The sequence below is a fragment of the Echiichthys vipera genome, assembly GCF_963691815.1.
Source record: "Echiichthys vipera genome assembly, chromosome: 19".
Lineage (NCBI taxonomy): Eukaryota > Metazoa > Chordata > Actinopteri > Perciformes > Trachinidae > Echiichthys > Echiichthys vipera.
In genome coordinates, this window is record NC_139844.1 from 6,584,518 (window position 1) to 6,611,541 (window position 27,024).

At 40.1% G+C, this 27,024-nt stretch overlaps 1 protein-coding gene across 6 annotated transcripts in view; it reads right to left on the reverse strand.

Annotated features, from left to right (window-relative positions):
• Window positions 1-1,564: 1,564 nt before the first annotated feature.
• senp6a (SUMO specific peptidase 6a) overlaps window positions 1,565-27,024 on the reverse strand; it is a 34,084-nt gene continuing 8,624 nt past the window's right edge. The window contains exons 3-24 of one of the 6 annotated variants that reach the window (XM_083933528.1): window positions 26,837-26,900; window positions 24,755-24,861; window positions 23,811-23,966; window positions 22,687-22,704; window positions 21,724-21,794; window positions 19,240-19,331; window positions 17,729-18,116; window positions 15,423-15,649; window positions 14,689-14,829; window positions 14,259-14,292; window positions 12,688-12,876; window positions 10,854-11,047; window positions 10,403-10,608; window positions 8,948-9,064; window positions 8,717-8,839; window positions 8,522-8,614; window positions 7,392-7,732; window positions 6,022-6,110; window positions 5,819-5,907; window positions 5,606-5,674; window positions 4,062-4,212; window positions 1,565-2,294 (exon numbers count right to left, since the gene is read on the reverse strand). In XM_083933528.1, the coding sequence (XP_083789654.1) occupies window positions 2,058-2,294; window positions 4,062-4,212; window positions 5,606-5,674; window positions 5,819-5,907; window positions 6,022-6,110; window positions 7,392-7,732; window positions 8,522-8,614; window positions 8,717-8,839; window positions 8,948-9,064; window positions 10,403-10,608; window positions 10,854-11,047; window positions 12,688-12,876; window positions 14,259-14,292; window positions 14,689-14,829; window positions 15,423-15,649; window positions 17,729-18,116; window positions 19,240-19,331; window positions 21,724-21,794; window positions 22,687-22,704; window positions 23,811-23,966; window positions 24,755-24,861; window positions 26,837-26,900 (3,196 nt within the window). In that variant the 3' untranslated portion in view covers window positions 1,565-2,057. Of the gene's footprint in view, window positions 2,295-4,061; window positions 4,213-5,605; window positions 5,675-5,818; window positions 5,908-6,021; window positions 6,111-7,391; window positions 7,733-8,521; window positions 8,615-8,716; window positions 8,840-8,947; window positions 9,065-10,402; window positions 10,609-10,853; window positions 11,048-12,687; window positions 12,877-14,258; window positions 14,293-14,688; window positions 14,830-15,422; window positions 15,650-17,728; window positions 18,117-19,239; window positions 19,335-21,723; window positions 21,795-22,686; window positions 22,708-23,810; window positions 23,967-24,754; window positions 24,862-26,836; window positions 26,901-27,024 lie in introns of all 6 variants that reach the window. The other 5 variants (XM_083933527.1, XM_083933526.1, XM_083933525.1 and 2 more) reach the window with 5 other exon arrangements.

Sequence of the window (27,024 nt, forward strand, 5' to 3'; positions counted from 1 at the left end):
ATAATTTTCCAAATAATGAGATAAAAAAGAAAAAAAACTATTTTTATTCTAACAAACTTTAAAAAAATAATAATACAAAAACAGTTACGGCAACGTTTTTTTTCCTTCAGTGGTGGAAACGGGCTTCCATACTAGTTTCTGTTAAAATACATTTTTGAATATCAATAAAATACGGACACATGTATGTGTAAGTAAACACATTTGGAGGGTAATTAAATCATAACAGAATACAACTTTGTTATTATGGAACTAAATCTGAACTCCTGTATAGTTCATGTCTTGCTTCACGGCTCAGTTTGTTATGATCAAACTTGTTAATGCGTAAAATGAACTTTCTATTTTTGCATATAAATGTCACATAACACAGTGTTTCCAGAACAGTTTGTATCATTATTATTAGGCTGATAAATCTCAGTTTTTTATCTGTTATATTATTGTCTTTTTATTGATATTTATCGATCTTGATGTTGTTTTTTGTCTTTTCTCTACTATCTTCAGTCTCTGGAGTTTTTGTGTTGCTGTAGCTTTTCTCTCTGCTGTTCCTTTAAACTGACCTGTGGGTGCTCCTGCTCTGATTGTCAAAGCACTTTCTAAGCTGTGGTTATTTCTTTTTATGGGAACATTTCCAGCTTAGACCATTGGAAATAATGGATGCCAATGATGGGGTGTCTTCCCTCAGAAATCCTGCCCTTACACCTAGACGTATTCCATAAAAAGTGTTGGTTATATTTTGTTCAACCTAATGGACCCTCCTCCGTATGATTGTCATATAAACAGTAAAAAAGTTTGTATGTGTAAATCCTTTCTTTCTTATTTTATACCTCAAAACAACTTATTTTGAATTTCCGTTCACCATTAAAATAATTTTGATTCTATTCAAAGATCAGCTTAAATTAACATAAGCTCAAAATATTGATATTTTGGTCAAGGGGAGAATCGACTCGACATGTTTTCTTGTATAACATTAAAACTAATTCTTCTTTTTTTGACAATTCCTCATGTAAATATGCTCCATTTTTTTATTCCTTTTGGAGAACGTGTGCACATTATGCACTTATCTCAGGACCGGGAAATAATCAAGTGTGTTCAAGACTTTTCTAAACGTGTGCAGGAACAAAATGATGAAGAAACACACACACAGTTCAAATAATGAGATAAAAAGTCATAATTATGAGATAAATAAGTCAAAATGAGATAAAAAGTGGACAATTCGAGACAAAAAGTGGACAAAACGAGACAAAAAGTGGACAATAAGAGACAAAAAGTGGACAATACAAGACAAAAAGTGGACAATACGAGACAAAAAGTGGAAAATACGAGACAAAAAGTTGAAATTCTGAGGTAAAAAGTCTAACCCTTTTTGACAATCCCTCATGTAAATTTGCTTAATTTATTAATTCCTTTTGGAGAATGTGTGCACACTATGCACCTTTCCAGATTTCTCTCACACACACAAACGCACATGCACACACACACACACGCACACACAAACGCACTTGCACACACAATAACAAGCTGAAGGCAGAGAAGGTGCTCTTGCATCCAGAGTTGCTTTAATGCTCAGAATTCTTCCACTCCATATCGAAGAGACAACAAGCACTGAACTTTGTGACTCGTCAGCTTTCCTTTTTTTCCAGACAGGCGGATTTGTTAATAACTTACAAAGAACAGCAGCTTCCTCTATGTTTTTTTTGTTTTCTTTTTATCTTCCTCTACACAACTAGAAAGCATAAAAAATAACGATGCAAGACACCGACAGTATCTTCTGCACAGGTCCTCCCGGAGAGAAGAACATCTATGAAAACATAACTTAAACGGGCCACTTCATGACTGAGTCATAAAACAGGAAATTACAAAGGCAGCCGAAAAACTCCAGCATATTTACAGTTCATGTTTTATTCAATACAAATTTAAAGGTGTGTCTGTGGTTAATGGAGGGAGTTGGGGACCGTTTCAGACAAGTCCAAGTGAATCCAGCAGCGTACAATCAGGTTCGACCCCCCGCCGGGCCTGGGGGTGACGGGGGGAGAGGAGGAGGAGGAGGGTGGGAGGTCAGTTCAGGGGCTGATGGGTAAGTTTGGCGGTCGGCCTGTTGGCCCAGAAGTCTCTTCGATCTCGGGCTCTCCGGGAGAGCCGGGCGGAGCCTCCACCTCCTCAGACTCCTTCTTGTCCAGTTCTTGTTTCTCTTGGATCTTCAGGATCAGCTTCTTGATCTCCTCGCGCTTCGTCTTCATCCGTTGCTGAGGAAACCACTCGGACAAGTTCACTGGAAGATGAAAACTGGGAATGGGATTCTGTAGAAAAGAGACAAAAGAAAATGGATTTTATTATGTGCCTGTTTCTTTTATTTTCTGATGGTACGGAAGCCCACATGGCCAATATTAACGGGTACGTGCGCAGACATTCTATATTTTTCTATATATTTCAACAAAGAAGAAGAATAAATGTGTCCTTCTTACAATTAATGTCAGGGTTCCTACACATTTTCCATTTCTAATATTCCAGACTTCTTAGAGTTTTCAGTCAATATTAAACATCTGAACACCAATTGTTTGATGGTTATCATGTAAATAAATGCTTTTCAAATAAAATTTGAACACGTATGTTAAATTCTGACTGTGTATGCCATTATGTTGCCAAGTAATTACAAGATATTTTTACCTACGTATTGTAGCTCATATAAGTGAATGAACTCAAAACCAAAACATGTTCAGCATTTTATTCCAGCTAAATGCTGAAAGAGTGAAATTAACAACTGTGAACCTGTAACACTACAGACAGGAACAGTAGAGATGGAAGATTAACCAGAACTACAGAAGAAAACACAAGTCTGTGCTTCACTGGCTTTAGATGGAACATACTTGAAAATAAATGAAATAATAATGAATAAAAATACATCATAAATAAAATGCACGTTTGGAAAAAACTCAATAAATGAGAATTGCAGTCGCACAGCCAAAGGTAACCATGGTAACCCGACACCATTCTACACCCAGCTTGAATAGTTTCATATCATCTACAGGTCGGCTGTGTTGTGTTAGTAAACTTGTTGTGATTTGTAGATATTAATAGATTTTATTTTAGAAAGTGAGATAATGGTCTGAAACAACACAAACATTTTTCCAAACTCTTTTCCCTTTTTCCAAATTACTCAAATGAAATTCCAGACTGTTCCAGACTGCGTAGGAACCCTGTTATGTGTGTGTATCAAAGAGAGACAACTCAGAAAGGAAGTGAACCACATACAGTCTAAAGTCCAGTTCAGACCAAAGAGTCACAATGAGACAGAACCGTTTTTAGAACGATGTTAGACGCCTCGTCTCCACTCAATCCAAATGACGTCGTCTCCGGAGACTCAGCTCCTTGACTCTCCAGCCGCTGGTTTCAGAACGTAACACACGTCACCTGTTTCAACAGTCAGTCAGCTCGTAGCAAAGTCAGCTGGTCACCTCACTTACAAACTGTCAGCCGGTCAGTTTCAAAGAGAGAAAGCAAGAGAAAGAGAGAGAGAGGGTTGAGCGAGCTAGAAAGTAAATGGAGAGAGGGAGCGCTGATAGAGAACAAAGCAGCCAATCAGGAAAATAAAACGGTATTTTCGCTGTTACATTTCCTCATTTATATTTTTTGATGCTACCTCAAAAGCCTCAGAAGTCAGAAGTTAGAACAGTAGTACAGAGAGGCGTTGCTATGGAGATGATACAGTCTTGTCTCATTGGTGTAAACTGGTTTCAGAGCATCGCGCTGCAATTCTTTGGTCTGAACTGGACTTGGAACAGAAAAAAGCATTGAAAATTAAGTAAAAACTACCAGTTCCAAAAAATAACAGTTAACACTTCCCCATTTGATCCTTACAAATTCCACAAATTCATTTTAATATTGTTTTTATGGATCTTACTTATTACAGAATTTAACAAAACTGGAAAACAAGAATCCACCCAAATACAAACAATGAAGTGAAAGAAGTAAAAAAAAAAAGCACACAGTTAAAATGTAGTGATAAACTCAGACGAAGAGTAAAAGGTGAGTGTTTAAAGTGGGAGTATGGTTAATTCAAATGTCACCTCGAAGAAGCTCTCCACATACTGCAGGACGTAAACTCCACAGTCGCTGAAGTTATCCTGCTGAGGCACACGTGGGCTGGAGCCCTTCATCACATCCTTCCCGAAACTCCTCTGAGTCCCTTTACGCACGTCCCACTCCACCTCCAGGTACCTAAAACACACACACAAACACACACTCCCTCTCAGTCAGCAGCCCAGTTGGTTTTACTAAACTCTAGATCAAAATGAAGTTAACTCCCACACTACTTTCAGTCACTGCGGCACAGGTACTTTTAGTTTGACGGATCCTTGAACGCAGCATTACAGGAGATAACGCAGCATCCAGATGCTGTCAGTTATCACTTACTATAGTTCTGTAATACCATGGTATTATTGCAAGGAAGATTAGCGTTAGCGTCAGCGCTAACATCAGCGGTAGTGTAAACAAACCAGCTGTTTCACTTTCTCAGCGTACGCGTGGGGCGGGACTTTGGAGGGAGGAGGAGTTGTTCATGTTCAGATTTTTACTAAGTGCTGTGAGACACGACAGAAAGGGAAGAACTGCAATAGCACAGTTAATAATATTTGTGGGAAATCACGCTTGAAATTTTGGAACTGAAATCCCCATAACGATGCAACATGGAAGTATAATGTTGTTATAAAGGCGGTGTTTGATGCTTTATCCTATATTTGTTTACATTTTAGCAAACTGGCACCAAAAATGTGGAATCATCTATCAGCAACTCCTGTTTGCAGTGTAACCATGGATGCAAAGACAACTATCACCAAAGGAAACTTAAAGAAGACAACAGGGTGTGGCACAAATGAGCCATTTAAGGGACACTCCCAGCGCCTTCGGTGAATCGCCGGAGCTGCCTGAGGCTCACACAAAAATCAACCCTGCACACACTATTTCCAAGTTACACACACACACACCTGAAACTAGAGGTGTACGGTATGGACGATAGGAATGTGGCTACAGTACTGGCCCTTTGAATAGAAGCCTGTGTGTCAAAGTAATTCCTGGCCGTAGTGGCCGATGTTGACTTCTGTCCTCTCTCACATCTCAGCGCTGGGAGACCTGCTCCACGCGCTCCAGCTATATAGGTTGACACAGAAAACTGTCAGTTCCACAGTGAACAGACAGAAGGATTCGTTTCTAACCGTCACTTTGAAGCCTGTGTGTTTACTCTGCAGTGAGTGTATATCAGTGTGAAGCAAAAATCTAAACTGGTAAAGTAACTGAAGTTATCAGATAAATGTAGTGGAGTAAAAAGTAGAATATTTCCACTGAACTGTAGTGGAGTAGAAGTTTAAAGTAGCAAGAAAAAACAAACCGTAATAAGTAAAAAACCTTAAATTTGGACAAGATAAATATACCGTGATAGAATACCGTTAGCGTCTGAGCTTCAAAAATTATAGTGTGAAATTTTACATCATACTGTACAGCCCTGCCTGAACTCTCACTGTGAAAGGTGTGTATCACAAGGGGTCACAAGTAGACAATAGTTTAAAAAAAAAAAATCCATCAAATAAAATCTGTAAATGCTGCCGCAGACACTCACTCTCTCAGGGTTTTCACCACAGTCGACCTGGCGGGACCACGCAGCGAGTCCATGATGAGGATACAAGGCCTGAGGCAGAAAAAAAAAAAAAAACAAGTTCTCAACAGACCTGTCATCGTCATCTCCACACGCTCACTGTGCTGTTTATGTTTTTTGTTTCAGCGGAGCAGCACTGCCACCTGCAGGAGGAAGGTCACAAGTGCACCAACTCACTGTTTGCAGAGGTTTAGTTTGGAGGCCAAGCCGGAGGCGTCGGAGGTGAGAGTGTCTTCAGTCAGAGTCCCGTCCTCACTGCACTCGTCCTGCAGACACAGACGGCAACAGTAACCACAGTTTAAAACCAACTCATCCACGCCTTCAGTCCACTGACTAACAGACAGATGAATGAGACTAAAGGTGAGAAGAGAGCGGAGTACCTGACAGGAGCTTTGGTCATCAGAAAAGGTGAAGGTGTCGTCGTCTCCTTTTCCTGAACCATAACAAACACTGATTCTGTGCAACTCACCTAAAATACCAAACACAAACAAAACAACAACATTAATCTGGTACGGTAAATAAACAAGGTTTAATGTGCTCTTGGCTGCTCTGTTTTATCAGCCTTCATCTGCAGTATTAAATGTTTTTCAGACATTTGAATTGCTTCTTGGCATCAGATTAAAACTTAAAGAGCTTTTGAAAGACGTACACGTGCTATAGATTATGTTGAATATACCCACTGAGCTGTTGTTTTCTGCCAAAGCGATAAAGAAGGCATAATGACAGCTCAATGATTAAAAGACATATCTGTATAAAAAAATCCTGCACTCTCTGCCTTACAATAACTTGCTAATAATAATAAAATGTGATTTTTAAAAATGAAATCAGGACTTCTCTAATGAAATAGTCAGTGTAAAGGATAATAAATCAGGGGCAGTATTCACAAACATTCAATCTCAGCTCTAAGAGTTCTCCTAAGGAGCACTAAAAGTTCTTAGTTCAGAGTCATTTCTTCAAATCTATTCCCAAATCCTCTGAGACCAACTTTTCCTAAGGAGTGGAGGGACTCCTAACATAAGACTAGAGGGGGCGGGGTTGACCTTGTTGATGTTCATCCCTTCAATGCCCACAGTGATTAGCTGAGAGGGAATGAGTCCTTGAGAGTGAAATTAGAATAGAAACACTTTAATATGGAAGAGAATGAACTGCAGCACTCTGTGGGGTCTGAATAGGACATTTATCGTCTGGTGCAAAATCCTCCTGACTGACAGCTGAGAGACGCCAAGACCGTCTGCGTTGCTGCGTTTTTCCTGTGGTCAAATAGAGGAGAGTTGTACCAACTTTAATCTGATATTGGGTGGTTTTTATTGGTTGGTGATGTGATGTCATCCCTGGCCAACTCCACCATGTCCATAATGCCATCTTACTTTAAGGTGTTACCTTTTTAAATGCTCGCAAACATTTAATCTCTCTCCAAAATGTTGACTGCAGCAGCCACGTTAGCTCCTTCCTCATTTACTCTGAGTGACGCTTTTATAGATTTAGGAGCTACTTTAGTGTTAAAAATTACACTTATCTTAAAAAGTCAGGATTCCTGAAACGTCCTGAAACGCCCCTTATTTATGAGTTACTCCTAAATCAGCAAGTTGGGTCCTACCTGAGTCTTAACATGTTTATGAATACAGCCCCTGACCAGACAACTGATACTTTTAGTATTTCACAGTCTTGGTCTCTGCAAACCAAGTATTGAGACTCCACCCCGGTCCTGAACTGTGGTAGTCAAAAGTCCCTGACACAGACGGTGACTCACTTGTGTATTGTTGCTCTGCGTCAGCCTGGCCGGTGCCAGACGCTGCAGGCGTGTTGGACGGCTCTGGTCCCCCCTCTGTGAGTGCTGAGTTGGCAGGGTCACCGTTGGTCTGACCCTCAGTGGAGGCCTCTGGGGCTCCAGGGGAACGGTCCCCCGAAGAGCTGTCCTTCCCGTCTCTCCCATCTGGGGACAGGGGACGACAGTGGTCCAGGATGTTCTCCCCTAACGGGGGGTTGGTGGCCGAGGGGGAGGCTCGAACTGCGTTGTGGTACAGCGGGTTCTGCTCGTACAGCGGACACTCGAGGCCCGGGAAGCAGATGACTGCCAAGTACCAGTGAGCTCTGACAAAACAAGAGTTAGAACCAGTTTTAGTCCTTTAGTTATTGAGCGGGACGGTGTTCAAGATCTGTGATTTGCAGCGTTATAGTGCTGTTTTTTTTCCCTACTGGAGGCACCTATGACCATTATTAAAACATTCCACCTTTTAACCTACTGTGACAAGTCTACATAGACCTAATATGAGTCAACTGTATAAAGGCCTTTTACACACCGGGGCGTCTTTTTCACTTGAATATATTTATAACTGTTGTTTTTCTCATGAGTACTTTCACACATAATGTAAATATTATAATGCGAAAAGGTGACCTTTATTTTTTTTTTTAGATCTAGGGCGATTTTACAGGGCTTTCAAACCACAAATAAATACAAAGAAAAATAAAAAAAATCAACCAATCACATTATTTTTTTTACTAATGAGGAGGTCTGCTGCTAGACCTCATTCATCTATGGATCAGACAGAAAACTATTTGACTTTCAGTGTGTGTTCAGAAATCACAGGAGGAGACGCTTTTATTTTGTCTCCTGGCCGAAGTCATCGTCACCTCACGCAGGAGAAACAACCACAGGACTCCTCCTGAGCTGCTGTGAGTGTTCAAACCTGTTATTTTGCACATTGGCATTTCTGTCACGCTCTTTGACAGCAACCGGAAATGGTAAGTTAGTGTTTTCTTTTCATGTTAGTTCAACAAACTTTTTGTTTTCATCGTCTTTCATGAACAACATACACTGTAATAATGATCGTTCCGGTGCGCTCTGGCAGCACTACACCCCTGGTCAAACTAAAAACTCACGACTCGTTGATGGGAACGAAAATGAAGTCCTTCTGGAACAGATCCACGTGCCGAGTCCACGTCTTAACCCTGTTGTGCTTCCTTTTCTGTATTCTGGAAAATCAAGTCCAAGCATTTAAGCATTAAAGCAACAGCAGAACATCTGAACATCATCTGACGTGAAAACACCCTCTGTGGATGGTGTGGTACACTCACGGCAGGTTTGTTGTGTCTGGAGCGTTCCTCCGCTCTCTCTGGTTTAGCCTCTTGTAAAAGAAGGAGCTGAACACGTGGATTCTTTGTGCATCTCCTTTTTTCAATTTCTCTAAAACTAAATATCTAATATAGAAAGACAAGGGAAGGATGAAAACTAAAGCTTTATGTCTTTTTGTACTGAAAAATCTGTGTTGGGTGAGGAAATCTGTGACAACTGACCAACATACTTACTTTAAATAAAAGTCTATGATAACGTCATTAAGGAATTCTCCATCGTTAAGGCAGTGGAGATCTTCATTAGTAACTGATATGCCACCTTTGGCTGGAGGAGGAGGGTACACCATTAATCTGAAAGACAAACATCAACCACACTGTTACACCTGCAGCGTAACATCAGCACCATTACAGCTGATGTCCACTGGAGGTCACTGCGTCCTTCTGGCAGCGAGCCGTCAATGTATTAACTGATTGTTCAGTAACTTTATATCCATATATAAAAACCTCATTGCTTACGTTTGACAGTAAACATACCGGCAGAGAGAAGCAAACATTATACTAACATCACATCTTTATGTAAGGGTTAACTGGAAGATTTTCCTTGTGTTGCTATGGTTACTTATTAGATTGCATTCTTTTTTTAAAACTGTGCAAACAGTTCCAACTGATATGCCAAGCTCAGACCAATGATTTGCAACGCGACAAAACCATTTTAGAACGTTGTAGGTAAAAGTTGCAGCATTGTGAACTGACTCATCCCGTCTGGACTCAAACCAGCTGATGTTGACGCCTGCGACTCAGTTTGTCAAATCGCCAGCAGTTGGTTTTAGAACGCAACACACGTCACTTGTTTCAACAGCCAATCAAGTCTTAGCAAAGTCGGCTGGACAAGTTACTTACAAACCGCCAGCTGGTTGAAAAGGACGTTTTGGACAGAGGCTCAACGATAAGGACAGTGAGTGCCGTAATCCAGAACAAAGCAGTGAATCATTTTTTCGCTGTTTCATCTTAACTAGAAATGCAGCTGTAGCGAGTATCTCACTATCTCTGTCCTCATTTATATTTTATAATGCTACAAATTATATCCAGCTACGAAAACAAGCCTGAAAAGGTTAGAACAGAAGTACAGAGAGGCGTTGCTAGTGAGATGATGCACTGTCTAGTCGCGTCTCCTTGGTCTGAACTGGCAGGTTTCAGAACGTTGCACACCTTAAGTATTAATGGACGACGCAGAGGCGAGAACTGTCCGAGTAAGTCCATTAGTACCTGATAATTGGACACCTCTTCGGGCATTAACCCTTAAGCCCAGTTCAGACCAAAGATTTGCGACGATAAGGGCATTAACCCGCTTATATCATAGTCACTAAATAAAAGAATAATTAGACCATTCATTTATATTTTCATGCCTTTTCGTGGTAAAATTAGAACGTTTTTTAAAAAATAACGACTTGTTTCCCTTCACTTCTACTGGCCACGGGTACAAAAAGTAATGCGACCCTTAGTAACGGCATAGCAACAAAGCGTAACAACCAAACGCTTCTTATTTCTGACTTTTTTTTACCTCTACCTGTTTAAACAGATAGAAGTGAGCGGCTAGTCGGAGGCAGTGCTGCAGTACACCATCACACTGTTGACATTTCTTCACGCTACCTATGGGTAGAGGTGGCGGAAACATTTCGAATCACTCACTTGACGATTGGTCCGGAGAAGGTGGGCTGGAGGTCAGTCATGTCCTCCTCTTCATCTTCAAAGTAAGTGCCGTTGTGTTGACGGGTGGCCATCCGTGTCCGTACGGGCACGGCGGCCGGGCTCACCGGGGTGACCTGCGTGACCTGAGTGACCTTGGTAACCACAGAGACTTGGGTGATTTTGGGAGGGGTTTGTATCGGCTTCTCCTGCAGAGAGGGTCAGAGTCAAAACTTACAATTACAACAACTAATTTCAGCTATTAACAGTCACTCTAGGAATTAATATTTGAATAATTATCTAAACAATATTCCCAAGATTGGTTTTACAATACAAGACAATGTGGAAGAATGCTAACCAATTTAAACATGGAAAACAAATGTAAATAATGTTGAAAAATAATTGTTAGATGAATCGATGATGAAAATAATTAGTTGCAGGTTTTTCCCTTTACCTTGTCCTCTTTCTGTTTCAGGGCTTTGTTGTAGTTGACCAGGCGGATGTTGGCTTCCTCAAAGGGCAATTTTGCAGGAAAGTTGCTGAGGTTGTTGGTCCGGCCGATCTCCCCCAGGATGTCCTCCAGGATCGCCTGCTCCTTCATCACCAGGCCATTCTCGAAGATCAAAACAATGAACTTCTCATCTGACTCTGATGGCACAGAACGAGAGATGTCATTTCTTTTTTGTAAAGCACTTTGGGCTGCATTTCGTGTATCAAAGGTGCTATATCAATAAAGTTTATCATTATTATTATTATTAATTAATTAATTAATTAATCATATTTAATTAAAAGGTTAAATATGTCAGTGTAAATGTATTCATCCAGTAAGAAAAGGAATTTAAATAAAATATTGAAATGCACTAAAAATAATTTTGTACCAAATCTAGAACGCTCAGTCAAAATGCAATCCTCAGATGTGAATATTTAGAGTTGAAGGAAAGTTTTCTGACTGACACAGTTACAACTGTATTTTATTAATTACGAAAATAATGTCTGACAGTATCATGGTGTAAAATAGTAACTGTGCATTCATCAGAAACAAAACACTATACTGGCAGGTGTACAGAGGGACAGATGTATATTTATAGTCAGGGGTGTAGTGTTATTATTTCTTTGCTAGCAGAGCGCACCTATGTAAATCCAATTTAATAAACTTTACTATGAGAGGAGCTGGTACAGGGGCCAGTAGGTAAGTCTTTAAAACACTCTTTTAATAAACTCTTGGTTCTCTAACTACGTTGTTGGTGCTTTGTTTTATGTGTAGGGACTCTTCTCATGCTGCTGCAGAGGTTTGGTGTTATTTTCAGCAGTATGAGTGGTTAAAAAAGACGTTTTAATTTCTAAGAGTAAAATTCCTTATTTTTTTCCGATCAAGGTCGGGGTAAACGCACCGCATGCAAATAAATAATTAACCGCGATCATGTTTTTTTTTTTACATATGAGGATTATAAAACAACAACACAGAGGTCTGCTGCTAGACCTCATTCATCTATAGATCAGACGGAAAACTATTTCAGTTTCGACCTCGACAAAGGCAGCCTAGATAGCTTCACGTCTTCTGTTGTGATCTTTCACCACACACACACACACACACACACACACACACACACACACACACACACACACACACACACACACACACACACACACACACACACACACACACACACACACACACACACACACACACACACACACACACACACACACACACACACACACACACACACACACACACACACACACACACACACACACACACACACACACACACACACACACACACACACACACACACACACACACACACCTTACAGCAGCTCAGTTTTAGCTTTTCCTGCTTCAGCTTCCTGACTGTGGTCAGAAATCACAGGAGGAGACGCTTTTATTTTGTTTCCTGGCCGGAGTCTCCGGAGTTAACCTCCATCACCTCACTCAGCAGCAGAAACAACCACGGGACTCCTCCTGAGCTCATATTCAAACCTTTTACTTTGCACATTGGCATTTCTGCCGGTGTGAATTGTGCCGCAGTCATTCAGTCTTTTACCGCTCTTTGACAGCAACCGGAAATTTTAAGGTAGATTGTTTTCTTTCATGTTAGTTCATGAGTTTAGGTTTTGAAAAAAATCGAGCCATCTTAAATGTCAAAATGACAACAAACTATTTGTTCTGCCTGAATGTCAACAAGATTATACTTTTCTGTTTTTCTCACTTGGAGAAAAAAAAGCGAGGTGCGCTCCGGCAGGACTACACCCTGGTTTATAGTGTTTGTATAGATTTGTACTTACGGTCCCCAGCACAGTCGTACCAATGGGCTCCCCTCTCCTCCGGCATGTTGAGCTGCGTGCGCAGTCGGACGCACTCCTCTGGAGTCGTCTGGAAGAACAAGACGGGAAGTTTCCGGACGCTGCACCACTCACAGCTGATCAGCTCCGACGCCCGAAGACAAACCTTCTCTACAGTGTTAGGCTCCGCGCCTGACGAGAAAAAACGACCACAAGCTCATTTTAGAAAAGACATTACAAAAAGGTTAAAAAAGCAACACAGAAGAGCCACCACAAGATTGAGCACAGACTGAGATATAAAATGATTTCACCATATTAAGAGCCACATTATAAGCATCTGCAAAATAATGCAGTCACACAGAAGGATGCTTACTAAAGTCTGAGCGTATCTATGACCAGTATGTGAAGCCAAATATCTCATTTTATTCACAGCAACCATTATATATAGGGGGGCACCTTCATTTTATTGAATTGAATTTCCTGTATAGTGTCAGATCACAACAGGACTAATTTTAGGATCCCTTTCCTATAGAACATCTCTATACCTTGTCCTTTTAGTAAACAGCCTTGTGTTATTTATCTTATTTACACGACCGCATGTAAATTCCGTCTCTACATGGTTGCATGTTTACATTTCTCCTCCGCTCTCTGCAGAGACATAACACCGACAGCGTTTGAGATCACTTGTTCAAATATCGTTTCTTAAATTGTTTGGGAACAGGCTCCACTCCTAACAGGAAAAACACAACTTCTCAGAGATCCTTTATTATTTAGTTTGAAAAGAGGATCCACTCCTATAAAAAAACAACTGAAACAGAATTGAACAAACTGAAATCCATTCAGTATTTTGTTGATTTTTGTTTTAACTTTGGACTGCTTCTGTCTGTGGAGAACATTCTTTGGACCTTTTGGACAATTATTTAAAAGACATTTCATGATGCTGAATGTAGCTCATTGTGCAATACATGATTTACACTGAGTTTGCATTGTGGCTCTGATTATTGCTGTATAATTGTGATCTTTCTGTCTGGTGATTTTTAATAAGTGGGTTCATGAATATGTTAACACTGATTCCATGTGGGGATTGACCTTTAATACAAACTCGATCTTTAAATTGTCTGATTTAACACTGGCTGCCATGCCAAAAAAGAACATTGAGGCAATCCGCTAAAGAGCGCTGGAAACACATGAGCACCATGATTCCTTTAAGTGTTTTTGTCGTTGTAAACCTGGGGGAAACACTGTACAGTAATGACTGTAAAGCAACAAAACAGTCATGCTGGCTGTAGTTTTGAAGCTTCAACATTAATAAATGAGGTTTCAAGTGACAGAATGAGGAGTCTGCTGCCGGTGGTTCATATTTCTCTGTGCTTTTTTGCTTATTTAAAGCTGCCAGCAGTGTGACTGAGCTAATCTTTCCTGACCAGCGCCAACAGTAAACCGCACTGCAGCACCTTCCTGAAACAGCAGACAGCGGCCATGACTGGGAGTGTGTGCAGAACTGCTGGATCAGACATGAGGAGTGTGACGGCGCTGCTGTTCTATTGACTGAACCACTGCCGGTTCATTCGTACCTTCAGTTTCCAGCTGGATGTTGTCGAGGGAAAACTGGAAAGAAGAAGAAAGAATGTGATTTATCATTTCCATTCATCTTTTCAAAACGACAGTTTTTCTGGACTCGAATCTCTCCACTGGATTTTGAAGAATTCAGTCAGCATTCTGCCTTCCTCTTCTTCTTCTGAGCTTTTCAGGAGTTATTTTATCTTGATACATCAAAGTTTTAACCGTACTGTGTTTAAACTTTTCAAAGAATGTCTTTATGGTCTTTACTGAACTCAATTTAGGACAAATCCTGGGTTTTAAAACAGAGTACACCAGCCTGTATTTTAAGCTTCTTTATATTACAAGTTTAGAGGTTTTAAAATGACCCGACTGGTCCAGGACTCCGTGCAGGGGTTTTGTGTTTTTGGTTACATGCAAGTTACATGAAATCAAAGTACTCACGACGACGGGCTTTGTCACCATCCTGCGGAGAGTTCCTACTCTGACGCTCCGACACTCCAGAATGATGCTGTCGCACTTGGTGGATGTGAATTTGGGCTTCTTTGACCTCGGTGAAAACTGCTCAGGGGGCTGATTTCCAAACTGCAAAAATAATAAATAAATAGAAATGGGACAGCATGAGGTCTTCTGTGGTTCTTTTTCACACTGTTTTGTTTCACTTCACTGGGATTCCACAACAGACTGTTTGCTTGTGCATCGCTCCTCTTTCAGTCAGGTTAAATCAGCAGCACAATGAAACAAGGAAAGGTTGACACAGAAAACCATTAGCTCATTAGTGAACAGACAGAAGTATTAGTTTCTAACAGTCACTTTGAAGCCTGTGTGTTTATTCTGCAGTGAGTGTATATCAGTGTGAAGCAAAAATCTAAACTGGTAAAGCAACTAGTAACTGAAGTTATTAGATAAATGTAGTGGAGTAAAAAGTTGAATATTTCCACTGAACTGTAGTGGAGTAGAAGTTTAAAGTAGCATGAAAAGAAAGAGCGTAATAAGTAAAAAACCTCAAACTAGGACTTTAAGATAAATATACCCTGATATTACACATTAGTTACCGTCTATGCTTCAAAAATAGAATTGACACCATACAGCCTGACTTGAAACTGCTTTAAAATGATTAACAAGTAAAATTAAAGTCTGTAAAAACTATGATTCATATTTTGAGCAGCACATCTCACCTGATCTTTCATCCGAGCCCTCCGTGGTATCGTGATCGTCATGTTGACGTCCTCGAACAAGAACTCCTGCTCTCCGGGGCTCTTCACCGCGGCCTCCACTCTGCCTCCAGAGGGCGCCGGCGAGGAGTGAGCGGAGTCTGCAGGCCGAGGGGAAACGCTGTCCAGTCTGTTGACGCTTCCCGTGCTTGCGTTGTCGGCCGCCTCCTCCTCGTCACTGGACAGCACGACTGGGGAGGGAACATCAGATGCTTTATTTTCTTATCCACTACCGTACTCAGTTTGATTAGAAAAAACATTTTGAGGTCATAGTACTTTAAGTGAAATAGAAAAGTATCGTCTAAAAATGTGTGATTGTCACACTGTCTTTTGATGTCCCATTTCGTTCTTTTTGTAATTATTATTTATTGAGAAGAATTGACATTTTAGCTTCTCATACATTTTTCTTTTTAAAAAAACAATTCAAACAAATCCAATTAAATAATAAAAGATGAATAAAAAATAAAATAATAAAATAAATAAAGACACACTGAAGCATTTTCTCTACTCTCTATAAAGTCTGATTTGTGATACATATATATTAATATATTTCACATAAGGTTCACATTGAAATTTGCATTCACCCTGCCATGTAGCTGTACAAGAGGCCCAACTCCTGCTGCAGAAAACATCCTCAAACCATGACACTTCCTCCTCCAAATTTAACTGACTTCTTTACACACTTTGGGTTCAGTCTTTCCTCAGTCCTACGCCCAACATAATGTTTCCATCAGACCCAAATAAACTGAACCTACTCTTATCACTGAAGTCACTCTGGACCAGTTATCCTCTGTCCACACAACAAGCTCCTCAGCAAAGGCAAGTCTAGCCTTTTTATTCTTTCTGCTGATGAGAGGTTTGGTCACTGCAGAGTGGGCTTCCAGTCCAAATTGTCTTAAACAGTGAGACACTGTGTGCAGCGACAGATCCTTGTCCTGTTCAGAACTGAACTGGAGACCAACTCCAGCTGCAGAGTTGAACTGATTCCCCATTGAGAGTCTTCACATAATCTTGTCCTTGACGACCGGCCTTTTTGAGGGACTTAAATTAATTTGTGTCCTTGTAAAGTTTCAGTATTCTTGAAATCACGGCGTTCATCTGGACAACCTGCTGTCTCAGGGTTTCAGTCCCCTTAGAGCAGCTGCCATCTTACAAAATAACCAGGAGAGCTGCAGATAAATAGGGTGTGTCCAACAATGAAGTCAATTGTCACCAGGTGCAGATTAACACCAATAACTGGGAGGGGTCTGAAAGTGTTCTCTAATTTTGCTCACTGCTTTTTTTCACAAAGTAAAGGTTTTTGTTGAAGTGCTTTGGTTATTTAAAAAAAACATGCTCGTGCAGCAAATGCTAAGCCCCAGCAGATATTCTATCAAATCTGAACATTAAAAAAAACAGTATTTAGAATAAATAAAGAATTAATACTTTTCTCTCAATTTTGATCTAATATATATATTATGTATAACATCAACCCACTTCTCGGTCTCGGCCTTCAGCCATGTTCTTGTTATTTTGTTCCGTTTCCTCTCATTTATGTTACATTTCTAAGGTCCCTTAATGGTCTTTTGGACGTCAGCTTCTTTTGAAAGTGTTATATATGGTGGAATCTACCCGTCTGTGTGTTTCGTTTACTTTTCCTGCAGCAGTGACGTCTGTTGAGGGGCTGCGGTGTTTGTTTTTTATCCCACTGATCTGGCTGAGTAGTGACTGGAGAAATTTGGACTGACATGCAGAGTTCAGTTTGTGCCAAAACCTTTCTATCTACAAAGTCCAGACTTCTTACAGCCTCTCCTTGTGTAGATACAATTTATACCCCAAACGAGACTGTAAACCTAATCATTTATGTCTGAATACAAAGCTCCGACAGAAGCGCAGAAATGTACTGATTTTTAAGTGTATGTTTTGAATGCAACAATTAATCTCACTGAAACACTGATGAGAGTTCTGTTTTTATTTAACCTATTAACCTACTGAGGCTCCTTACTTAACTTATAACTATGTATTCCTTCTGTTGGTCCTAAAAATGTCACTAAAAAGTCTTGCGACAGGCAGCAGAGGATGTTAGCGTTGGCGTGTAGCAGGCTCAGTTCAGCAGCTGGAGTGAAGGTGGGTATCACATGAAACTAGACTATTTGAGGAATCCACTGGTACCAAACATGCTAGCTTGAAACTGATTGGAGAGCCTGCTAGTTTGATATCGAGTGCAGGTTTGGAGTTCAGCGCTTCAGATCTATATCTTTCCTTCTCTATCATCACTTCTTTTAACTCACTCGGGTCGTTGAGCTTGTGCTGCGCAGCCGTCCTGTTCCCTCTGGGGGAACCTCTGGGTCCGCAACAGCCGGACGTCCCGGCTAAAAGAGGGGTCCTGCCGTTGTTAAGAGGCAGCAGGGTCCCCCTGGTGCTCGTGATCCGTATGGGCAGAGTCTCCCCGCGGGGCCCCCTTATGGTCGTTGCCGGTTTGTAGAAGTTCTGCTGCAGGCTGTTGAGTCCAGGGGAGGGCTGGGATCGGATTGGGGGCCGCGGAGTCGGGGATGACGGCGTGGCCTGCTGGCAGGGCAGCAGCGCCGAACCGCTCCCACAGTTCTGACACTTGGTTGTGTCCTCGCTCGGCATGTTGCACTTCAAGCACACCGTGTGGTAGACAGTCGGCCGCAGAGGCTGCAGATGAAAAACTCTCGTTAAATGAGGATTAATAGATTCCGCAACAAGCTGGATACAACACACATTCTGAATTGTGTTCATTTATAAGGTGCTAACATGACAAAGACACGCAGAACATTATCATCTTGTGCCATTGTTCTTGCGTCACACACACACACACACACACACACACACACACACACACACACACACACACACACACACACACACACACACACACACACACACACACACACACACACACACACTTTCTTTTGCACCTTTTTACTCATGTTTAAATTAAATTATACTAATACAGTTTGGTTGGATAGAATGAAATTTAATCTACTGTTGCAATTACGTTTAAACAGCTGATGGTAACATAAAAGTTTATATTTTTAGTACATTTCAGACAGTGCTTTGGCAACACTATCTTATTATGGTCACGTCAATAAAGCCTTCTGAAGTTGATAATCACATCCTTTCACAATAAAAGTTCACTTCATTTAAAAATAAACAGTAATGGAGCTCAAATGGTAAAAACTAAAGACCACTAGGGGTCTCACAGTGAAAGAGAGTTTGGGAAGCGGCGTGGGATCATGGGAGTTGTTGTCTTCATGTCATGTTAGGATTCCTTAAATGTCCATCGAATAAACACGTTTAAAAATCAGAGTCACCTGGTTCAAATAGAGTTAAAAACCACCAAGATCTAAAAAGTGTTATGGTAAAAATGTGCCTTAAAACTGGATTGTTCTGGCAGATAATAGCAGATAATGTACCTTTAAGGACCCGCAGTATTCATTTCCCTTTCAGAGGACCCTTTAAGATTTAAAAGACGGTTTGTAATTGACCGGTTAATAACATCCAGGACTGTATCTCCGTCTCTCTACAGTGTAACTGAAGTCGAAGCTGCAACAACAAACTCCTGTTCTGCTCTTCACTCACTGTCACACTGTCAGTGTGCTTCTAAAGGTCATGTTCTGTTCTCAACAGCTGAATATGAAGCACAGGTTCACATCTACAGCAGCTCTGTCTGTCTGTGTCCGCAGACCGCTGAGCTCGCAGAGAGGCTGCAGACGACAGGATTTGTGGGTAATGTAGTCCTAAACCTCTGAGCTACTGTGGCAGAGTCAGCTCTCACCTCTGCTGCTTTGACCTGCGAGGGGTAAGTACGGCAGTCCTCCAACGGTTTCCTCTTCTGCTGGATGCGACGCTTAATGTTCAGGGTGTCCTCTTCTGAAACAATAAAACAATTAAGACAAAACCACTCACTTATCGATCTAAATTCATCTTAAAATAACTTGTTTTAATAGATTATTCGTATGATTGTGCTGTTATTAGTCAATAAGCCGACAGAAAAATAATCATCTATTTTCATCATCGAATAAATGATTTTTCAAGCACAAAATGCCTCTGAAATATGCAGATTTGCTGCTTTTCTGTTTTATTGATTGAAATGTTTATTTCGAACATAGAGACAGAAATTGACACAGAAAATAATGATATTACACAAAATAGAAAGCATAATTAGAAACATGAATGACAAACATTTGCTGATTAGAATAACATGTTTGAAAAGATTGGGACAAGAAGTTTACACTTATCTAATCCCCCCCGCTCCATAACTCATTTTAATTAAGCTTCCTTAGTCATACTTATTATTATTACATTTTCATATTTTATCAGTAATTATACATATATATTTTTGTGTTTCCAAATATAATTTTCTCAAAATACAATGTATTACTTATATGTTCTTTTCAAATATATACTAGAATTTCTTGCACTTTTCTCACAATAAATAAATAATGTAAGAATTCATGAATATATATATATATATGAATATATATATATATATATATTTATTATCTCACTATTGATATATTTAGTATCAAAACTATAATTTCTTTCAGAAAAAAGCAGCTACAAAAAATAAATAACAATTAAACACCCTCACCCATGTACCCTACGAGAGTCATTCTCCTTAACCTCTTTTTGAATAGTTTTATCTTTGGACGATGCTCGAGATCTTCTTTCCACCTATTCCATAATTTGACTACATGGTCAGAAATATAAAAACTTGTTCAGTTTGTATGCACTATTCTTATTCTAAAATTTAAAAAAAGATTATCCTACAGTTGAGGACAGACGGAGAGACGAACATTCACTCTCACACGCTTCAACAAGAGAAGTTTGAGAGTTACTGGAAAACCTGGAGAAACTTTAGAGCAACTTTAAGCCAAGATACCAAAGTTTTTGACTCCACTCATCTGGTTCAGTTCTCTTTCTTTGGTTCAGCAAACATACATGTAAACAGCAAACTATCTTACTTCATCTATAATTATTGTCACTTGTGTTGTTTACTTTGCAATCGCACCGTTATCACCCCACTATAAGACATAATTTGCAAGAAGAGTTATGAATAAGAAAAGGTACATATGGAGCAGACAAATGTATTAGTTTTACAGCTGCTATTTTCTATCTTATTTGTTGCTGTACATTTACCTATTTTATTTACTCTTTATTTATTTCTGTAATTATCACTACCACTTCTTATTTTTTGGATTCTTAAGTTCCCTACCCGTCTGGAACCGGTGTGGAAGAACTGTGATGGGGGAGAGTGTGGTGTGCTTTTGTGCTTTCTTGATTATTGACATGAATACACACATAAGAGCAAAATCAAACTTATGGAGAACAAATCCTCGTCGCTATAAAGTGAAAAAGAGAATTAAAAAGGCCACGTGACCGTACCTGAAGGTCACCGTAGCTTCTACTACAAGCTTGGAAGAGAAAGGGTGAGGGGAGGGATATTCAGTTTGTTTTAAACTCACCGCTAGATGGCATTAAATCCTACACACTGCTCCTTTAATGTCTCTTAAATGTATTCTTTGTTGTTGTTTTGTTAATGTAATGCAAATCAAATGTAAAAGCTTCCCATGTTCAGGCGATCAAGCTGTTCTACCTGAAAATCTGTGGAAGAGCCACACGGTGGAATCAAAATTCACTGTACTGCAAATCCCTTTTGTTCACCTGACATATGTATCCACTTGCAGAAATACTGATATGCTCCATCTACACTGCGAAAGGAATGTTTTTTCAATTTCAAACATAAAGTAAGCACATAATCGCCCCCTTGAAGCTGTTATTTTGATTGTCTTTCTCTCTTTGTTCCGCCCCAGCCTCCTGTTACTCAGCAACTTCTAAAATAAAAAAACATGGAGTAAAAAGGTGGATGACAAACTATTTCAGGAAACGTTTCCCCCCCAAGGTCACCTTTGGTTTAATTTTTTTAACCCGGTTATTTCTGTATTTGGGGAGTAGTTTCGGTTCGAGAGCCTTTCTTAGAGGAGAGAGTGTTTCATAAGCTCTCAGGGAGCTTTAAGGATTAAATGTGGGAGGCCTGAGATCTCCTCCTCTGCTGGCAGGAGCAGCTTCGGCTGCACAGATCTGCAGCCCTGCAGATGTGCTGGCTGTCACACACAACCATCAAACGTACAGCCTGCTCACACACACACTCCCCACAAATACACACACACACTGAAATTCAACACCAGCCTTAAAATCATCTTTCTCTTCACAAACGGCTCAAAAACAGATCCTCGGTGTGGTGAGCCGTGGACTCTACCTGAGATCTCTGGACAGGTGAGGACGATGCTGTCCACTTCTACTGCTTGCTGCGTGGGGGAGAAGTCATTTCTGCAGGAGAGAAAAAAAAATACAGTGTGGTCAGTGAAATCCCTGCATATAACACGTTCTACAGCTCCAGGGTGTTGCCACGTGGGCAGGTGATGTTAAAAGTGACTTTAAAGGGACCTAGAGGACATCGTGACCTGAGGGATTTTAATTTGTCAGACTTGAACAGATTTTACTGGGAATAAAACAACAAGCACCAGATTGTGACACCCAGCCAGGGGGTCCGGGGGATATTTAACGTTTCAGGGTGTACCCTGCCTCACGCCCGATGTCAGCTGGGATCGGCTCCAGCATTTCATGGCCGGCCATGCAAATAAAATGAGAGAAAAGCTGATTTGTTTTTTGTCACAACTAAGTGACTGCAGGTGAGCACCTGATAAAAGAACAACAGTAATGCGAAAAAATGGTTAATCTGCCCAAATCTATAGGATGTAAACTATTAGATATGTTGTTTCTGTGCAATCCACTTATTTAGCCTGAAAATATCCATAAAAGTATAGAAACTAATGCCAAAAACATCGGCTTCAGGCTCACTTCAGTTTTAAACAAAAAACAAAAAGAGATGTTAGCAGTTAGGACTGGGCAGAGCCTGAATGCATCAGGACATTTTAGATTAAAGGAAGACTGCAACTAACTATTATTTTCCTTTCTTGAATAATTGATTAGTTGTTTATAAACTATAAAAAGAGTTTCCTAAAGTCCAAGATGACATCCTCTACTGCCAGCTCAGCAGTGGATGAGGGGAGTATGTCAACAGAGACGCTGTTGCAAACAAAACCTGAAATAAAAGCAAATGCACTATGTTCCGGGGACATGAAAAGAGCATGAAATGAAATGAGAGCCAGTGTGTTAACAAAGCTTCACTCTGATTAATGCATCTGGATCATAGTCTTACCTTTCCTTCAAGTCAAGGCTGCTAGAAGATAAAGATCAACAGAGAAATGTCTTTTTACAGCCCCTGCTTCAATTAAATAGATTTTTTATACAACTCACCTATTCAGAGGATGAATGTAATGAGCCAAGATTTAAATTAGTGTAATCTACATTAAAGAATATCTGCGTGCATCAAATACAAACGTCTTATCCCTGTCAAGATCACAGTCTGTCTCACTTCACTCCCTGAAGAATTTCAATGTGACTGATATATAGTTAAATATGAGGTAATTTTCCTGGAAAATCCAGGAAATCTGTCCTCTAAACCAGAGCTTTCCAAACTGTGAAGAGAACAAAGAAAACATCCAGAAAGAGATGAAAGAAACTCCAGAAAAGGACAGAAAAAACATCCAGAAAGAGATGAAAGAACCTCCAGAAAGAGATGAAAATCGGGGCAGAAAGAAACAAAAAAGGAAATGAAACAAAAAATGACCAGAATACAAAGAAATACCTCCAGAAAGAGACTAAAAAAGACCAAAACCAAACCAAAAAGACAAAAATGACCAGAAAGAGACAAAGAATGTCCAGAAAGAGACAAGAAAAGACCAGAGAAATACCAAAAACAACCCAAAAAGGACGAAAAACAACCAGAGACAAAAAAACAACAACCAGAAAGAGACAAAGAACGTCCAGAAAGAGACAAGAAAAGCCAAAAACAACCAAAACGACGAGAAAGAGACAAAAAACAACCAGAGACGAAAAACGGACCAGAAATAAAAGACCAGAAAATGACAAAAAATGTCCAGAAAGAGACAAAGACCAAAAACAACCCAGAAGACAAAAAAAAGACCAGATAGAAATAATAAAAAAACGACCAAAAACAACCCAAAAAGACAAATGACCTGAAAGACTTGATGACATCCATAAAGAGAGGAAAAACATTCAGAAAGCAACAAAAAAAAACTCCAGAAAGAGACAGAAACTGTATGCAGACTTTATTTCTCTGTTCTCCTCTGCTTATCTAAGCTATTTCCTGGTAATGAGTTCATTCAAACCGTAAGATCTTTTTAAAGGAATTGTGGTTCCTGAAGGTCGGAGCATGATCCCGTCTCTGACAGAAGAGCCCAGACGGAGAAGTCCTCTTACCTTTGGACTGGTTTCCTTATTGCAGAGGTCATTTGTGCGTGCTGGAAGTGTCGCCCTTGTAAGACGATCCCCTGTGAAGGCGAAGGACTGATGATGAAATAGTTGTTTCTGTTGGGGATGACGGGGGACGACGTTGCTACGGTGAGAGGGACCTCGCTGCAGGAGAGGAGGACAACGATGATGCAGACGCACTTTCTACACTTCACAGGGTTTTACATCGTCTCATCAGATTTACTAAGTTTCAATTATCCATAAACTTTACTACTATTTCATTATTTGACTCTGTTTTCTAATTTCCCCATCACTTACCCTACTGATTCATGAATGACTATTAGATTCAAGGTGGCCTGTAAGACTCTTTAATAAACTACATGTTTACACTATATAAATAATATATTTTGATTTGTCAGTCTCCATAGATATTCCCATCACTGGGTTCACAACTATGTGATAAATAAATAATAAACAAAAAGATATTTGGACAAAGATGAATAAATGTGATGTATCATGTATATTATTTTATCCTTTTCTATAAAGTTATGCCAGTAAAACTAAATAAAGTGGTGCCAATATTTTAGAATATATATTAATTTTGTTTTTATTTTATATTTATTTATTATTTTATTTACATAAAAGGTCATCATTATAAAAGTGCAGATAAAATTATGGTTTTCTACAAAAAACATTTTGCACAATCTTATAGTTCTGACTTTTATTATTATTATTCAGACGATAGCAACAATTTGATAAAACATTCATCTCAAGTTCTTAATTTTTGAATTACAAGCAGAAGTATTTACATAATCTGGACATGTTTTAAGCCTCCACAGTTTCAATGGATAATAGAACATTCTTAATACAGACTTTAAGAGCTTTGAAACTATGAAACCAACAGCAGACTTTATATGAACATAAATATAATATAGAAATAAAGCGTACTGTACCTTTGACTTTTGGACGCCAGCTTGTTCAGAGGCCTCATGTGATTATTTGTTCTGTTTTCATACGTTCTCAAAGGATCCGAGGGAGTGAAGTGTCTCAGAGTGGGAGACTGAGGATACACACACACACACAAACACGAACACACACACACACGGACACACACACACGAACACACACACACGAACACACACACAGATAAGAAGGCTCATCAGTTAAGGGAAACAAGCCGAGAAGATTATTCAGATTTAAATCCAAATATATTTATGAATTACTAATTTGTTATCGGACAGTTTATCATTCAAATATGTTGGAGTGTCGAATGTCAGTAGGTGTGCTGTGCACTGATTAAGAGATGATACGTTAGCTTAGCACGGGCCCCGTGCAAGAATCAGTTGTAGCAACAGATTTGTTCTTAAGTTTCTTGTACGACGGGTTCAGGAGAACTCGCAACATTCAACAGTTTACTGGTGTTTTGAATTCGGCCAGTTAGATCGTTAAGATGATAACGGTTAGCACGTAGAACATGAACATTTTCATAGTAAGAAATTTAGCTGCATGTATGTTATCACTTAGCGTGTTAGCATTCACCTTTAAGTAGAGCTGAATGTGACACGAATTCAGGCTTTAATTTGAGAGAAATCCTGAGTCATGAACTCTGTGAATTAAAGATTTATTTGGACCAAACCAAAGCTGGTGATTGTTAGAACAGTTCAAAGATTAACTAAGATGCTTCTGCTGTGTGTTATTTCGTTTCTGTCCCGTTTGAATGAAGAGTGTGTCTTAAGATGATCCGTGTGGTAAAATCAAGTTTTTTTCTGAGCTGATGGTGGCCCGTTGGAAAACGTATCACCAATATACTTCATGAGCTGGAGTATAAGACAAGTAAATAAATGAAAAAGGTCAAGTGATGACTAAAGTCAACAAGACCATAACATCACATGTAAACACTATGTGTACTGAGTAAATAATGTAGAGAAGTTACCAAAACATCTAAATTAACTGTTTAAACCTCCCTGAAGTTTCATCAGTTTTGACACATAAATCAAATTTGCTGTGAATTTTACAGATAAATCAGACGCGGGCACCCCCTCGCCCTCACTGACAATCCCGCCACAATCCGGCTGCTCAGTCTGACGTGACACCCTTTCAAAATACAATTTCTGGGTCAAAACGCTCCGTCGAAACAAGACAGACAACAACAGCCAAACATGTGAACAATTATAAACATCTTTCTTCAGCGAGACACCTTTTTCATCGACAGTACAAATATGAAATGACAATTACGTTGTTTTCTAAAAACACCGATCTGTTGAAACAATGGGGAACACGGCACTGCGGCGTTGTAGAAATATGAGGCCCGGACTCAGAAATCATATTTTGAAAGGGCGTTACGCAGAGATGCACCGATCCAGTTTTTTCCGATCCAATCAGATATGGATACCTGGGCTGAACGTATCGGCCGATACCAGATCCCGATCTGATCCTACTGTTGAATGAATGAAGCGTAAACCTGTCCATGTGAGTGAAGGCATCAGGGTTGACATAAACATTTAGGCTTGTTAAGCAAAAGGTAACAAATGAACACAGATAGAAATGTACCTAATATTATTCATTAACCAATAACAAAGTGTACATCAGCAGCAAAAAGAAATCTTCCATGTAAAGTGCACTGCAAACAGATATTTTAAAATGGAAAATATAACCCTAACTAGTATTGCAAACATAGAATTGAAGTGATTAGTTTGATGTAACTGTATTATTGTGTATGATATTAATAAAAATTCTGGAACGGCCTCATTCATCTGATATCCAAACCAGCTAATTAGTCAATATCGGAGCAGATATCAGATCCGGCTATCGGATCATTGCATCTCTAGCGTTACGTCCCGACTTCACAGCCGGATATCTACCAGCAGCCTCTGTATGCCTCCCGTGGCACTACGCCACCCTCCTTTGGATGCAGTCTCTCTGGAGCGGCGGGCGTCAGCCGGGCTGTCTGCCCAACAGGAGAGCACTGCGGCCCCGCTGGGAGTCAATATCCTCGGGAGGTGAGGGCGAAAAGTAGAGAGAGTTCAGGGATTTACCTTTTTCTCCTCGGGGGAGGTCGGCTGCTGCCTCTCCATCTCCTCCGTGCTCACCACGCTCGCACTGAGAGGAAACAGAAACAACACGGTCAGACTGTGTGTGTGTGTGTGTGTGTGTGTGTGTGTGTGTGTGTGTGTGTGTGTGTGTGTGTGTGTGTGTGTGTGTGTGTGTGTGTGTGTGTGTGTGT